Source organism: Taudactylus pleione, unplaced genomic scaffold (assembly GCF_031769625.1).
Source record: "Taudactylus pleione unplaced genomic scaffold, aTauple2 ptg000198l, whole genome shotgun sequence".
NCBI lineage: Eukaryota > Metazoa > Chordata > Amphibia > Anura > Myobatrachidae > Taudactylus > Taudactylus pleione.
The window spans coordinates 13,878,672-13,894,788 of NW_028284600.1; the positions used below are offsets into that span (position 1 = coordinate 13,878,672).

At 46.0% G+C, this 16,117-nt stretch overlaps 1 protein-coding gene across 2 annotated transcripts in view; it reads right to left on the reverse strand.

Annotated features, from left to right (window-relative positions):
- The window catches only part of EXOC6 (exocyst complex component 6), a 311,843-nt gene that overhangs the window by 179,628 nt on the left and 116,098 nt on the right, over positions 1-16,117 (reverse strand). For both annotated transcript variants that reach the window (XM_088476992.1, XM_088476990.1), the window contains exons 6-8: positions 10,293-10,497; positions 2,619-2,774; positions 1,833-1,901 (exon numbers count right to left, since the gene is read on the reverse strand). In XM_088476992.1, the coding sequence (XP_088333118.1) occupies positions 1,833-1,901; positions 2,619-2,774; positions 10,293-10,497 (430 nt within the window). The remainder of the gene's footprint in view (positions 1-1,832; positions 1,902-2,618; positions 2,775-10,292; positions 10,498-16,117) is intronic.

The window sequence follows — 16,117 nt, forward strand, 5'->3', positions numbered from 1 at the left end:
GCAAGGGCTTAATAACATTATGGGCCTGATTCAGAAGTGCACGCAGTCGCAGTGTCTATTGCCGCATTTTGCTTTTTTTATGCTAAAGCCCGACCGATTCTCAGCCTACTGATACGCCCATTCCTTCGTGGTGCGTACAAACAGGCACCATCGTTGCACCATTGTCTGCAACATCGAATATTGCACCAGCTCCATGTTTTTTTTTACCACTACAAAAGTCCTCGTTGTGTACTCCACTCCAGCGGTTGAGTACCCGCAACAGATGCACCTCCTGACAGGAGAATCTGCGGTTGTCTCTATCACTATGTAAGAAGCAAATACGTAAAGACTCGTTTTCTCTACTTGGCTTATGGTAAGTTACTCCTTCCCTGTAAAGTTCTGCCTCTGCAGACGTAAGGAGGCGCAAATCAGGGATATGCAATTGTGTAATATGGATGCAGAATTGCGCATTTTCACACACCGTTCAAAAAAAAGTTAATTTTTACGCCCTACTCTAAATGAGCGCCATCAGCTAGTTTTTCTCACTCTGAAGAAAGTACCACGACAGGTCTGAGATTTATACTTTGTACATCTTCACGGCCGCGGACTTGATTTGTATAGTTCTGCTGCATAATGTTCCCTTTTCTCAGCCACGATACAGTATATCAAACCAGTCAAACTTTGCATTAGAAATTCGCATTTCCCTCCTAAACCTCAACTTCTTTATCATTATGACACAACTATAAAATTTTTATTACAGGAAACTGGGCTGAGAAGATTTATTGTGCTGGGGAAGTTACAGGACTAATCACGAGAATCTCAACTGAGAAGCACAGGGAGACTATTAAGGACGGATATTGCACTTCTGATGCGATTGAAGTGCAATAAAAACACAACTTAAAGGTCAGTTTAAGAAAAAAATGCGATCATATTTAAATTAGCTAATTATAAAATTGACAAGAACAACACTTAGAGCTTTACTGTAGGGCATTTTACATAATAAATGTGGTTTATGATAGTTAAACTAGTTTGTTGAATGGTGTCAACTTCATAAACAAGCTGGATTTACCTGTATTTCAGATGAACCTCTTACATCCTTCTCACCCACCCATTCCAGGTGGCCATGTGCACTTATCAACTGCTTAATAGCCCTCCCGCAAAGTCCTGGAGTTTGATTTGGACCAATAAAAGACATGGGGTTGAATTTACTAAGCAGTACTAGGAGACAGAGTGAAAAGTGATAAGGTGCCAGCCAATCAGCTTCCACCTGTCATTTTTCAAACACAGCCTGTGAGATGACAGTTTTGAGCTGATTGGCTGGCACCTTATCACTTTTCACTCTGTCTCCTAACACTGCTTAGTAAATAGACCCCATGGTATCATTTATGAATACGGACAAACCATCTTCCACTAGTTGTGGAGCCCTGACTCTCCTATGATCCTGTTTGCCTTGTTCCACACATGTGGACATGATCATGTTATCGACATTGCAAATATCGACAATGTTGACATTACAGATTTAGGGTTAGGCTTCGGTTAGGGCTATCACAGTAGAAAAACGTTATGTCAACATGCCGACTGCTGATATGTAGGAATTCATGTAGACATATCATACGTGGACATAACGTCTGTGACGGCATTCAGACCATGTTGAAAGTCTGTGGTCGACAGTCTGATTGTAGATATTTTGTATACTAGTTTCACCACCATTACTGTAAACGACTGAGCACGGCTTTCTAAGAGAACCGTTTGGGGATATTTTCAGCTAGTGGCGCAGTTTACATCTCTTTACACTTTTCACTGTTGAGATGGTTGAAGAACATATTCTTTCTGGTCCACAGAGCTGTACTTACCAGAACTGTATAAATGTGAAGACAGCGATAGACAGGAGTGAAGTCTACCAAATCCTGGACACTTAGTACCTAAGGAATACAGAAGATGTAAAATGTGATTTGAACAAAAATGGATCCCTTATCAAAGCCCTGCCACTTAAATGTTCCTCTTATGTGTGCCTCTGGTTATTGTAGCCAAAGATGTGTCAAGCCTTGAGGATAAAGTGGAGAGAGATAAAGTACAAACCAATCAGCTCCTAGCTGTCATTTTACAGTCTGTGTTTGAAAATGACAGTTAGGACCTTCTTGATTTTTACTTTCTCTCACTCCAAACTTTGACAAATCTCCCCATTTGTGTCTGAAAGTATTAAATGCTGCAAGTAAACAGGGCTACAACAACCAGCCATCCCATTTACCATCTAATAAAGATCAATTAGGTGTAGGTCAGGAGTGGTTAGAAATACGGTGGGCTAAAGACAGCGATCTGCTAGTTTGTGTGGTTAGCACCCCAATGGGTGTCACGTGAACTGCGCCACATCCATTTTATTTAGTCATCCACATTTGTATCCAACTCAGACACAGGTATGAGAAATCTGATCCTATTTTGCATTAATGATGCATTCCTGTGGTGAACGCTATAGCACAATGTAATATGAATTTTATAAGACAAACCTGTTGCTAACACCAGCTGATTGCAGCGGCAATTGTCCCTATGAATAGGTCCCACTAGTGCTCTGCAGTGCTGTCCATTTTTTCAAATTACAAACCTAGATCACATTTACATTTATTTAAATATAAATAAGATACCTCTTCCTCTGAGTCCTCATCTTCCGGTGTTTGACTTTGAGATTTAACTCCATTTTCACCTTCAGAGACATGGCCATTAATAATGTACATGGGTTTTCTGTATGCGACATTAGTCTGCCTGTGCAGTGCAACATGGAACGTTTTCTGTAGCTGTGCCTAATTGGGAAAGCAAGAAGCCGGTGGATGAACATTACGGGAGTACAGTATACTGCAATGTGTACTGGGTCCATTCAATGTCCAGTGCACCAATTTTGAAGATCGCCCCCACCTGCTGATTGTGCACTGCGGCGTCAGTGACAGTTGCGCCCACCCCCATTTTGAGGGCCATATTTTTGCTACAATTGCATAATGTGAACTAAAGTTTTCCCAAAGTTAGTCTGACATATATGCCAACCTTTATGTAACATTTTAACAAAATTGGAGATGGTCAGATGGGGACCCCTGGTTCACTTGACATGGAATGGCCCTACTTCCAGATCACAGACACAGGGCCTGATTCAGAAAGGATCGCTATTCTGCTAATACGCACGCAACGCAGTTGCTAATATCAGCGGTGATATGCAAATTTTTGCATTCGCAGCCTAACATAAGAACTACCACTTCCTCTTACTCACATCCGTATACTTTAGCAACAAAGCAAAATAATCGGTAACATCGGACCCATAACGCAGTTAACCCAGGTCAGACCTCACTCAGGAATTGCTTACTTCAGTGCACGCTATGAGGGCTCAGGCTGCGTATGGTATTGCAGTGGATACCATATGCACGTCCATGCAACGGCGTTGAAACGCACTGGCACGCCCGAGTTCGGCAACCACCCCCCCATCGCCAACCACAAACGGTGCTTCCTGTCAATCACTCTGCATAGCTTCTGCGATCCCAGTCCCGATCACAATAGCTAGTTCGCACACTGCAATGCATTCGCAGAACGCAACAATCGGCCGTTTGCGTTGGTATTAGCAACTGCGTTCCTTGCTGAATCAGGCCCACTGCACAACTATCAACACCAAAATTAAAATACATTATGAAGGAACATATTGTGACATTTATAAATACACATGTTGAAGTCCCCATAACCAGTGGTCTAAAAGTGAGATGGAATAAAACACTATTGGGTTTATGTAATAGAGTCCAATATTTCAGAAGCGTTGGGATCTCAGCGAGTTTGACACTAAATTTAAAGCGCCAATCAGTTATAAGGCAAGACTGATTGCCGCTTTAAATTTAGCAGTGAGCTCACTGAAATGCGACCAGTTTGGTAATAACGGAGCCTATTATGTACGTAACCCCCATGTCTTAGCTTAACTCACCATTCGGTCATCAATTGCTGAGGAATGTACATAGACTTCAGTACATTCTGGTCTCCAGGACATGGCTGCCGCTTGTATGACTCACTCAGTAATAGAGGCAAACTTTACCATAGTTACATCACCTGAAAATGATCCTCTGGCCAAACTTTATTTAGGAACTTCCCCTCAGCTGAATGAGCAAACCTGGAGTTCCACTATTTATTTCTTCACCATTCTCATAATTTCTTTAAGGACACTTTACTGATAAAATAAGAGTTATGGTAAAACATATCTTTGTTAAATCTTTTTCTTCAAGGTCCATAGAGTCCACAGAAATTACCTTGGGATGTAGCTGGAGTGATCCAGGCACCAAACAGTCAACAAGCTTTAGCTCCTAGGATGCATTGGGTCCTCCTCCATACATACTACGCCCCTGGCTACAGGAAGTCAGTTTGTTATCAAGCCCAAGCAGGAAGGAAAAATTGAAAAGAAAGGAAGTACCCTTGCATTCCAGACACACTCTCTGTAAGAAGAGGAAATCATAGAAATACAACAGAAAATAATTTCCCAACAACATCAGGTGCGTTAGGGTGGGAGCTCTGTGGACCCTATGGACCTTAAGAAAAAGAGTTAACAAAGGTATGTTATACCAGAACTCTTTTCTTCTTCGGGTTCCATAGGGTCCACAGAAATTACCTTGGGATGTCCCAAAGCAGTTCCTCCTAGGGGTGGGGACGCTCCTGTGTCTCAGTAGAAAGGAGAATCCTACACCCAAAGGAAGCATCCTGAGAGGCAAATGTGTCAAACGCATAAAATTTGACAAAGGTGTGGACAGAAGACCACGTGGCTGCCTTGCAAATCTGTACAACAGAGGCACCCAGTCGCACCGCCCACGATGGTCCCACAGATCTCGTAGAATGTGCTGTAACCATGAGGCTTCAAGAGCCATGCCGTCAAAGACAGCCGAGGAAGGTCCGGATACAGGCAGGGACCCTGTATTAACAGGTCCTGCCTTGGAGGAAGAGACCACGGAGTGTCTATGGAGAGACTCTGCAGGTCGGTGAACCAATGGCGTTTGGGCCAAGCAGGAGATACCTGTATTACTTAACTGCTTTCCTGCTTGACCTTCCTGATGACCCTGGGAAGAAGGGAAAACGGAGAAAACGGAGAAAACGGATACGCCAGTCTGAAATTCCACCTTACTGCCAGAGCGTCCACAAATTCGGCCGCAGGATCCATGGTCCTGGACCCATACCTGGGAACCCAATGGTTGTGCCTTGAGGCCATGAGGTCTACCTCTGGAAGACCCCATCTGTCCACTAGGTTCTGAAATACCTGAGGATGAAGAGCCCATTATCCAGCATGTATATCTTGCCGACTTAGGAAGTCTGCTTCCCAATTTAGGACTCCTGGTATGAACACTGCCGATATTGCCGGGAGGTGACATTCTGCCCAGACCAGAATGTTTGACACTTCCGACATGACAGCCTGGCTCCGCGTGCCAGGCTGATGGTTTAGGTAGGCTACTACGGTGGCGTTGTCCAATTGTACCTGGACAGGCCTGCCCATTATTATTTCCTGAGCCTGAACAAGCGCTCTGAATACTGCCCTTAGTTCCAGGACATTTATAGACAGAAGACTTTCTCTTGCCGTCCACTTTCCCTGAAAAGTGTGATGACCTGTCACTGCACCCCATCCTCTGAGGCTGGCATCGGTTGTGAGGAGAACCCAATGTGGAATCCAGAATAGGCAACCTTTGTTGAGACGACCCGTCTGCAACCACCAAGACAGGGACAATCGCACTTCTGGCGAAAGACTGATTGTCTGTGCCTTTATTAGGTGGTACTCCCCGCTCCAGTGAGAAAGTCTTAACCTCTGCAATGGTCTGGAGTGGAACTGGGCGTACTCCGCAATGTCGAAAGTCGATACCATGGAATCTAGGACTTGCATTGCTGCATGGACTGATACAGATCAGCTGAGAAAGAAGCTTGCATATCTTCAGCTGAAGAGCCGCAATCTTGTCCTCTGGCAGATAAATCCTTTCTGCCAGAGAATCCAACCTTGCCCCTAGATGCACCATCTGCTGTACTGGAAGAAGCGATGACTTTTTCCAATTTACAATCACCCATGTCTGTGTAGACACGCTACCGTCAGTCTGAGATGACGCTGCAACTCTAGTAACGACTGAGCCAATATCAGCAGGTCGTCCAGATACGGCAGAATCCTGATTCCCTGACGCCTGAGGCAGGCCGTTGTTACCACCATGACCTTGGTTAACACCCGAGGGGCCGTTGATAATCCAAATGGCAGTGCCTGAAATTGGAAATGCTCCTGTAAGACGGCGAACCGCAGGAATTGCTGATGGGACTGTGAAATTGGCACATGAAGGTATGCATCTTGGATATCCAAGGATACCATGAAATCCCCTGGTTCCATGTCCAACACAATCGACTGCAGAGTTTCCATGCGAAACCTGGGCACCCTGATAACGCGTTGAGACCTTTTAGGTTTAGAATAGGCCTGTGAGACCCGTTGGGTTTCTGAATCAAATCCCTTTCCCCGTTGATTCACTGGAACCGGGATTATGACCCTCGATATCAGCAGGGAGTGTATAGCCTGCTGGAGGGCCAAGGCTTTCGCAGAACCCGCTGCCGGAGTTGTGCTGAAAAAACCTTTGTGGAGGACTTCTCCAGAATGGGTAGACACCCTCCCGAACCCAGGCATCCGTTGTTGTAAGATGCCAGGTGTCTGAATACTGAAGAAGTCGGCCTCCCACCCTGGGATCCCCCAGAGGGTGGCCCGTCCCATCAAGCTGCAGGCTTGACGTCTGACCTGACAGCCGGATGTCTGTTTGGCCAGGGCTTCCTAGACTGTGGCTTCATATAAGCATTGGCTCTGGCGGAAGACTGACCTCTTGCTTTTCCTTGCGGCTGAAAGGACCGAAAAGGCTGACCACTTAGGTTTAATAGTGGATGCCGAAGGTAGAACAGCCGTTTTAGAGGCTGCCACTGTAGCTAAAATCTTGTCCAACTCTGTGCCAAACAAAATGCCCCTGAGAACAGAAGGGATTCCAGAGCTCTCTTGGACCCTGAATCTGCCTGCCAATTCCTCAGCCAGAGGGCTCTCCGGGCCACCACTGAAACCGCTGATGCTTTGGAGGATAATATCCCCGCATCTAAAGATGCCTCTCCCAAGTAGGACGTTGCTTCCTTAACATAAGAGATAGTTATCAGCTGTTCCTAGGAAGCTTCTGGAAGAGAAATTTCCAGTGTCTTCATCCATTCCTCAATGGCCTTAGAGACCCAAGCTGTAGCCATGGCCAGTCGGGTAACCGCACCAGACAGAGAAATATTGCTTTAAGACAGGCTTCAAGTTTCCTATCTGTGGGACAATTAAGCGAGGAAGCAGAGAGTATAGGCAATGTGGCACTCTTAACTATGAATCCACTGACGGAGGAACCTCCCATTTACTGCAATGATCCATTGGAAAGGGGTATAAGGTTTCCACCTTCCTTGAAATATGGAACTTAGTATCTGGCAATTTCCATGCTTCCCCCATGAGATCCGAAAGGTGCTCAGACTTGGGAAACTCAGGTTTTATAACCCTCTGGCGTTTAAACCCTGGAGTCTTTCTTTGCACTGGCTCCTTCCTCGTCAATGTTTAGCACAGCCTTGACTGCCCTATTTAGATAAGGGACATCTGCAGCTGGAAAATGGTCTTCCTCGTCTGAGGGTGATTCCTGAGAGGAACCCTGTGTGTATCCCCCATTGTCAGAAGATGTACCAGAATCTGAAGGCTGAATGGTGTGTGAAGCCGATCTCCTTCTGGACTTTGGCTGTACTGGCCTAATCGCCTGTTTAGGCTGCTGAAAAGCTGCTAACGATGAAGCCACATTCTGACTTGCATTAGCATACATGTCCAACCAGGACGGATGCATCGGGGGGGAAAAACATAGCAGGTTGCAAATGCTGAGAGGGCCCCATCATTGCAGCTGGCCCAGGGGCTGCCAATCTATCAGCAAGCTGTGCCATAGTCTGGGATAAAGAAGCCCAGGGGGGTTCCTGCCCAGAAGCTGGTAAATTTGACTGATGTGGAGACTCCTTGACACAGCGGCCACATAACATGAAATCCTGTGAGGACAACACCGCTTTACAGGCCATACATGATACCAGCACAGGAGCCTCAGCCACCTATCTTTCAGTTTCTTTGGACATACTAATATCTCTCCTGGCTGTCAGGATCCCTCATGTCCCGGTGCCGGATTGAGTTTCCACAACAGCGTCCTCCAGTGGGTCTCCTGCCGCCGGTCCCCCACATCAGCGGCCGCAGGCAACCCCTTACCTGCCGTCCCTGATGTTTTCTGGTTGCAGTCCTGGGCTGGTTAGGCCCGCCGAAGATACTAGCCTGATGCTAGAGTTGCGGCCCGGCGGGGGAAGACGGAGCGACAACACGAGCGTCTATATAGATGATAAGCTGCTTCAGGTCTCCCCTCCGTCAGCCACGCGCTGCCACTCGGAGAAAAACAAAAACTTGTTTGGGGACTGCTCCTGCAGTTCCACTGACCGCATGGTGCTCCTGCACCAAACAGCAAAAAACTGACCTCCTGTAGCCAGGAGCGGGCTATGTATGGAGGAGGACCCAGTGCATCCTGGGAGCTAAAGCTTGTTGACCTTTTGGTGCCTGGATCACTCCAGCTACATCCCAAGGTAATTTCTGTGGACCCTATGGAACCCGAAGAAGAAATCCTGCAGTTGGTCTGTGTGTCCCATGTTATGCTTGTGACATGAAAGAGGATGGTGGCACTGAGCCATCATTTTACAGGTTTAGAACACCATTTAGTAAAAAAAAAACCTTGAAAATACTATCCCTTTGTATTATTATTCTTTAAAATAGTGTCAAAAAGAAATTAAGTTAACGTTAAACCTATAAAAATCTTATATATAAAAATCATTGGTCTGTGTGTTTGTTTGCCTATCTGTCTGTCTGGTTATGCATTCGGATACCCCTGCACCGATTGGGATGAAACCAACACAAGGTGGTCCAGTTGTATCCAGGCCAGGTTTTAAGGGGGTTCGGGTCCCGGTCGGACCTCCCTTAGAGAGATAGCAAAAACATTAGGTGTGGCCAAATCAACTGTTTGGAACATTCTTAAAAAGAAAGAATACACCGGAGAGCTCAGCAACACCAAAAGACCTGGAAGACCACGGAAAACAACTGTGGTGGATGATAGAAGAATTATTTCCCTGGCGAAGAAAAACCCCTTCACAACAGTTGGTCAAATCAAGAACACTCTCCAGGAGGTAGATGTATATGTGTCAAAGTCAACAATCAAGAGAAGACTTCACAAGAGTGAATATAGAGGGTTCACCACAAGATGTAAACCATTGGTGAGCCTCAAAAACAGGAAGACCAGATTAGAGTTTGCCAAACAACATCTAAAAAAGCCATTACAGTTGTGGAACAACATCCTATGGACAGATGAGACAAAGATCAACTTGAACCTGAGTGATGGAAAGAGAAGAGTATGGAGAAGAAAAGGAACTGCTCATGATCCAAAACATACCACCTCATCAGTGAAGCATGGTGGTGGTAGTGTCATGGTGTGGGCATGTATGGCTGCCAATGGAACTGGTTCCCTTGTATTTATTGATGATGTGACTGCTGACAAAAGCAGCAGAATGAATTATGAAGTGTTTCGGGCAATATTATATGCTCATATTCAGTCAAATGCTTCAGAACTCATTGGACAGAGCTTCACAGTGCAGATGGACAATGACCTGAAGCATACTGCAATAGCAACCAAAGAGTTTTTTAAGGCTAAAAAGTGGAATGTTATGCAATGGCCAAGTCAATCCCCTAACCTGAATCCGATTGAGCATGCATTTCACTTGATGAAGACAAAACTGAAGGGAAAATGCCCCAAGAACAAGCAGGAACTGAAGACATTTGCAGTAGAGGCCTGGCAGAGCATCACCAGGGATGACACCCAGCGTCTGGTGATGTCTATGCGTTCCAGACTTCAGGCTGTAATTGCAAAGGATTTGCAACAAAGTATTAAAAAGTGAAAGTTAGATTTAGGATTGTTTAGTTTGTCCCATTACTTTTGGCCCCTTAAAAAGTGGGAGGCACATATAGAAACCGTTGTAATTCCTACACCGTTCACCTGATTTGGATGTAATTACCCTCAAATTAAATCTGAAAGTCTGCAGTTAAAGCACATCTTGTTTGTTTCATTTAAAAGTCATTGTGGTGGTGAATACAGCCAAAATCTGAAAATTCTGTCAATGTCCCAATATTTATGCACCTGACTGTATATATACATACATATACATACATACATATATATACACACACATACACACACACCAGCAGAGGTACCACTTACTTGCTTCATTGCAGTCTCGCCTATCTTGTCAGAATGCTTCCTGATACTTTCTAGAAAGTCTTTTAGACCAGACATGGAGATCTCCTTGATTCCTTCTCGTAACTTGGGGAGAGTCTCACCCATTAACTGGCAGAAACGATACTGGGACACTTTGGGGAGATAAATGTGTTCAAGTTGGTCCATTGTTTTTAGGGCAGAGTAATACCTGTTGACAGAGACACACTGTTAATGTGCAAAAACACATCCGCTGTTTCCTTTCCACAATGAAACAAAAAATAATGACAAAATAACTAATCACTAAGGAAATCCAGTTGAAATGGCCTTTGTAACCGACTGACCCATCTATAGCAAAGGGACACAGTAATTCATAACATTGTTAACAGTATCGTGCTCAACACACTGACGTGAATTGCATTAACAAGTCTCTCACTTAAATTGTGTGCCATACTCTTTATAATACGACCCCCTGTATAATACCAGCATTCACCCAGTATTCCATACTGGCAATGAGGTACTACTGATATATTTCTGTCTATGGATGGCACTTCAATTTACTCAGTAGACCCATTACAGAAGACCTCCAGTCATTTGTGTTTTTTTGCTGATAAGTCATTCACTTAACTTTATCAATATATTTGCACTGAATTCATTTAAAATTCTCCAAGCTCAGGAACAATAACCATTGCCCACGGAGGCGCTGAGTTTATTGAGATCTACAGGGCTTCCAGACCCAGAAACCCTGCAGGGTCACAGTGCGCAGGATATTTGCATGGAACACTATGTACTAAGCCTTGGAGAGAGACAAAGTAGACAAAGATTAAGTACCAACCAATCAGCTCCTTACTGTCACTTTACAGGCTATGTTTAAAAAAATAACAGGAGCTGATTAGTTGGAACACTTTATCTCTCCTCCACGGCTTAGTACATAGATCCCGATATGCCATGATTTCTCCATTCTCCCCAATGGCTCATAAGAAAATAGATTATACTTGAAATAAGTTGCATTCACATTTTATTGAAACTTTACACCTTAGAAGAAAAAAAGGTTTAATTAATAAATGGGGAATATTTTAGTACTCATTCTGTGGTTACATTTCCGAAGGCCTATAGATAACGTAATGCAAACTGAATGCTAATGTGACATCTTTACGTAAGCATCTTTACAAATGCACCAATCCCAGTCTTCCATTCGCAAGAGCAGCTGTCATCACTATCAACTGCATTACTAGGTGCAGATGGTAGGACAGAAAATGGCGTGCATTGTGTATACGCATGGCTTAGAATAGCTAGTAATGCTCAACACCCACAGGGTGCTGCTTTTATGTGCGAGCTACTATTGCCACCCAGTAATGCCCATTCAGCGGTTACAGAGATAAGACCAAATACATATGACTGAGAACTGCTGAGAAGTAAAATCATTCCCGCATTTGAGCTTGTGTGCTCAGAATCAGGGCCTTTTGCAGACATAACACCACAAATCAATCATACATCAATAAATTAAGAGGATGCACAATATAATATTTTACAGAAAGATAATTAGATTATGTAATAGTCTTCAAGCTGGTGTGAGGCATGCTATAAAATAATTAAAGGATGTACAGGTTGAGTCTCCCATATCCGAAATGCTCGGGACCAGGAGCATTTTGCATATTGGGTTTTTTCGGTTTTCAGAATACCTGAGGTCGAGGTGCTGTAGGAGTCTGGGAATGTCACGGGAGGCCCAGCAGGAGTCGCAGGGGGGGGGGGGGGGGTTCGGCGGGTGCCGCAGTGGATCCAGCCAGTGCTGCAGGTGTAACAGCAGGCTGGACCTATGCTGCAGGGGGTCTGGCGGGTGTCAAAGGGATTTCCGCCGGGTGCCGCACAAAACGGGGTCCAGCGTTTGCTGGTGTAACAGGAGGCTGCAGGGGGTCCAGCGGATGACACTGGAATTTCCAGCGAGTGCATTGGGTCCGGCGGGAGTTTCGGGTGTCCCCGGAGGTCGGGCGTGTGCTGCGAGGATATCCGTCGAATGTTGCAGGGGTCCGGTGAGTGATGTGGTCTCTGGAGTGTACCGTGGGGGAGATCCGGCATGTGGAGGAGAAGAAGAATCCTGTTTTCTGGTGGGAGAATGCTTCCAAAGCCACACCCACCTTCTAGTCATTGGCCATTGACACTAGTGACGTCATGTCACGTCATGACATCATGGCTGCCCCGAAATATTCCGGTTTTTGGAATATTTCGGTTTCTAGAATATACGGCTATGGGAGACTCAACCTGTATCGGTCAAACGTTTTGCAGTTGTTAGGATTTAAGGAAGAATGTGATAGCCGGCAACTTTTCTGAACTGGCACGATTCCTGGTGTTGCAAATCGAATTTGAGTGAGCTGCAAATTGAATTTTTGAAAACTCTGCGAGATGCATGAGACTCTCTAACTCTGACTCTGAGTCCCGGACATCACGCACAGGTTTTAAAAATTCCAGAAGGAACGGTTACTGTAGTGAAATATTTTATGGTGTATATTTTCTACCAACTAAGTATTTAAGACTAGGACCAAAAAAATTGTGGTATAGAAACAGTTCACATACTTCAATGCATGTGTGGCACACGGAACATTTAGTCGCTTATAATGCCTAGTACATTATAAGTGTCTAAGATGCAAAATTGTAGGTAAAAATAGCAAAATGGAGGAACACAGTAGACAGGCAAAATTAAGAGTCATGGTAGACTTACCTTTCTTAACTCTATTTCTTTGAAGTCCATAGGATTCACGGGGATACCACGAGGTGTGTGTGGTTGGAGATCAGGAAAAACAGTATACTCAAGAAACACACTCCCAGAAGATGAAGGAATCAGTGATCAAGAGAAAAAATGCCTTATGAGGCCAGGCGCGTCAGGGTGGGCGCTCTGTGGGTCCTATGGACCTCGAAGAAATAGAGTTAACAAAGGTAAGTCTACCATAATCCTTAATTTCTTTTTCAGTGTCCAAAGGGGATCCACAGGGATACCATGAGGATGTCCCATAACAGTTTCCCCTAAGGGTGGGAATGCTCCAGAGCAGAAAGGAGAATCCGACGCCCAAAGGAAGCATCCTGAGAGGCAAAAGGTATCAAAGACCTAGAACCTGTGAAAGGTGTGGACGGAAGACCACGTGGCCGCCTTGCACAATTGTTCAGCAGAAGCGCCACATCGAACCGCCCACGAGGGTCTCACAGAGTAGAATGTGCTGTAACCCTGTTTGGAACAGGAAGATCACCTTGCGTGTACGCCTGAGAGATTGTCATGCAGAGTGATCGAGCCAGAGTCTGTTTGTTTGGTAGCTGGCCAGCCTCGCTTGTGAAAGCCATACAACACAAAGGGAGAATCTGATTTCCTAAAGGACTTTGTACGATCCGCATAGATCCGAAGAGCATGATCCACATCCAAGAACGCTTCACCTGCAGAAAGATCCGAGGACTGGAAGGCCGGGAACCACAATCTCTTCATTCAAATGGAACCGGGATACCACTTTAGGGAGGTACCCCACCCGAGTACGGAGGACAGCTCTGTCCGGATAAAAGATCAAGAATGGGGAGCGACAGGAGCGTGGCCAAATCAGATACCTTGTGGGCAGAGGAGATAGCTAGGAAAAAGAGCGACTTCGCTGTCAGCCACTTGAGGTCTACAGAGTCCAGAGGTTCAAACGGAGGAGCCTAAGAACCAGGAACAAATCCCACGGAGGCACCGGAGGGACAAAAGGAGGTTGAAGGCAGAGAACGCCTTGAAAGAATGTTCTAACATCAGACAGGGGAGCGATCCTTCGTTGGAACCAGACTGATAGTGCAGAAACCTGAACTCTAAGGGAGACCAGGTGGAAGCCGAGTTCTAACCCCGCCTGGAAAAAGGCAAGCACCCGGGAGACCCTAAAAACTGTTGGATCATAGCCTCTGGGGGTGCACCATTGAAAGTAAGAGTGCCCAACTCTGTAATAGATACGGGCTGAAGGATTACGTGCCCTGAGCATCGTCTGGACCACAGAGTAAGAGAAACCCTTGGCTCTTAAGAGGGATGACTCAAGAGCCACGTTGTCAAAGACAGATGAGGTAGGTCCGGGTGCAGGCAAAAACCCTGTGCTAGTAGATCCTGTCGCAGAGGAAGTGGAAAAGGAGTGTCTATGGACAGACTCGGTAGGTCAGTGAACCAATGTCTCCTGGGCCAGACTGGGGCTACTAGTATCAACGTGCCACCCTCTTTCTTGAACTTTCTGAGAACCTTCGGGAGGAGGGAGATCGGAAGAAAGAGGTATGCGAGATCAAAGACCCACCTCACTGCCAGAGCGCCCATGAAGGGGTCTCTTGTCCTGGACCTGTACCTGGGGACCTTGTGGTTGCGACGTGAGGCTATAAGGTCTACATCTGGCAGGTCCCATTTGTCCACCAGGAGTTAAAAGACATCCGGGTGGAGAGCCTATTCTATGTATGTCATGACAGCTTAGGAAGTCCAGAGAAACCATGAAATCCCCAGGCTCCAATGCCAGGACAAATGATCGTAGAGTTTCCATGCGGAACTTGGGCACTCAGGTAAATTTGTTGAGGGGTTTGAGATTCATAATAGGCCAATGAGACCCATTCTGCTTCTGAAAAAAGAGAGTGGAAGGAACCGGCATTATCACACCAAAATGCACCAGGGAGTGAATGGCCACCTGGAGGGCCAGGGCTTTGAAAATGTCTGATGGGGGACCTGTACAAAAAAATTGCTGGGGAGGACGCCTCAAGAAGGTGAGGGCGTACCCCTGAGACCACTTCTCAGACCCAGGCGTCTGTTATTGTTTGACACCAAGACTTGGAAAATTGAAGAAGTCGGCCTTCCACCATGGGATCCCCCAGAAGGAGGCCCATCCTATCAGGTGGAGGGTTTGTCGTCAGACTTGGAAGCTGGAGGTCTGGCCGACCAAAACTGCTTGGATCGCGGCCTGGTGGTTTTGCGAGAAGTAGACTGCCTGGGAAATGACTGTCCTCTTGCCTTACCCTGCGGACGAAAGGACCGAGAAGAGGACAGCCTAGGCTTAGGGGCAGCTGCTGATGGCAGAAAGGAGATTTTGAGGCTGCCACAGTAGACACAATATTGTCCAACTCTGTGCCAAACAGCCTGTCTCCAGAGTAGGGTAAGGATTCGAGTGCCTTCTTGGTTCCAGTGTCCGCCTTCCAGGACCGTAGACAAAGGACCCGGCGGGAGACTTGTTGCAGATGCCTTAGAGGCAAGGAGTCCAGTATCCAATGCAGCTTCTCCCAAATAAGAGGCCGCTTCCTGAATATGGGAGATGTAGGCCAGTTGTTCCCTGGTAGCGTCTGATGGCAGGCTCTCTTCCAGTGCCTCTGTCCATCCTTCGATAGCCTTAGCCAAAGCCGGCCTAGTGATAGCGGCAGAAAGCAAGTAGACCGACTTGTAACAAGTTTCCAGTTTTCTATCCATGGCATCCTTAAAAAAGGATGTAGACGGTAAAAGCAGTGTGGAGCTTCTGACTAAGCGTACCACATGCGAATCAACAGTAGGAGAGGCTTCCTGCTTAGTACACTCACTAGTAGGGAAAGGGTAAACAGACCCCAATCCTTTTCAGACCTGAAACCGTTTGCCAGGAGTACCCCAAGCTTCCCCCATGAGCTCAGTGAGCTGGTCTGATTGAGGAATTCAGCCTTAACCACCTTTTAACGTTTAAACATCAGGGTTTAAGGCTTAGGGGCTGGTTCATCATCCTCTATATTCAGGATTGATTTAACCACCCTCACTAAAGAAGGGACATCCACTGTTGAATGACAGTGCTCCTCACTCGAGTGCGACCCAGAGATAAAACTTTGTGCATCATCTGCCT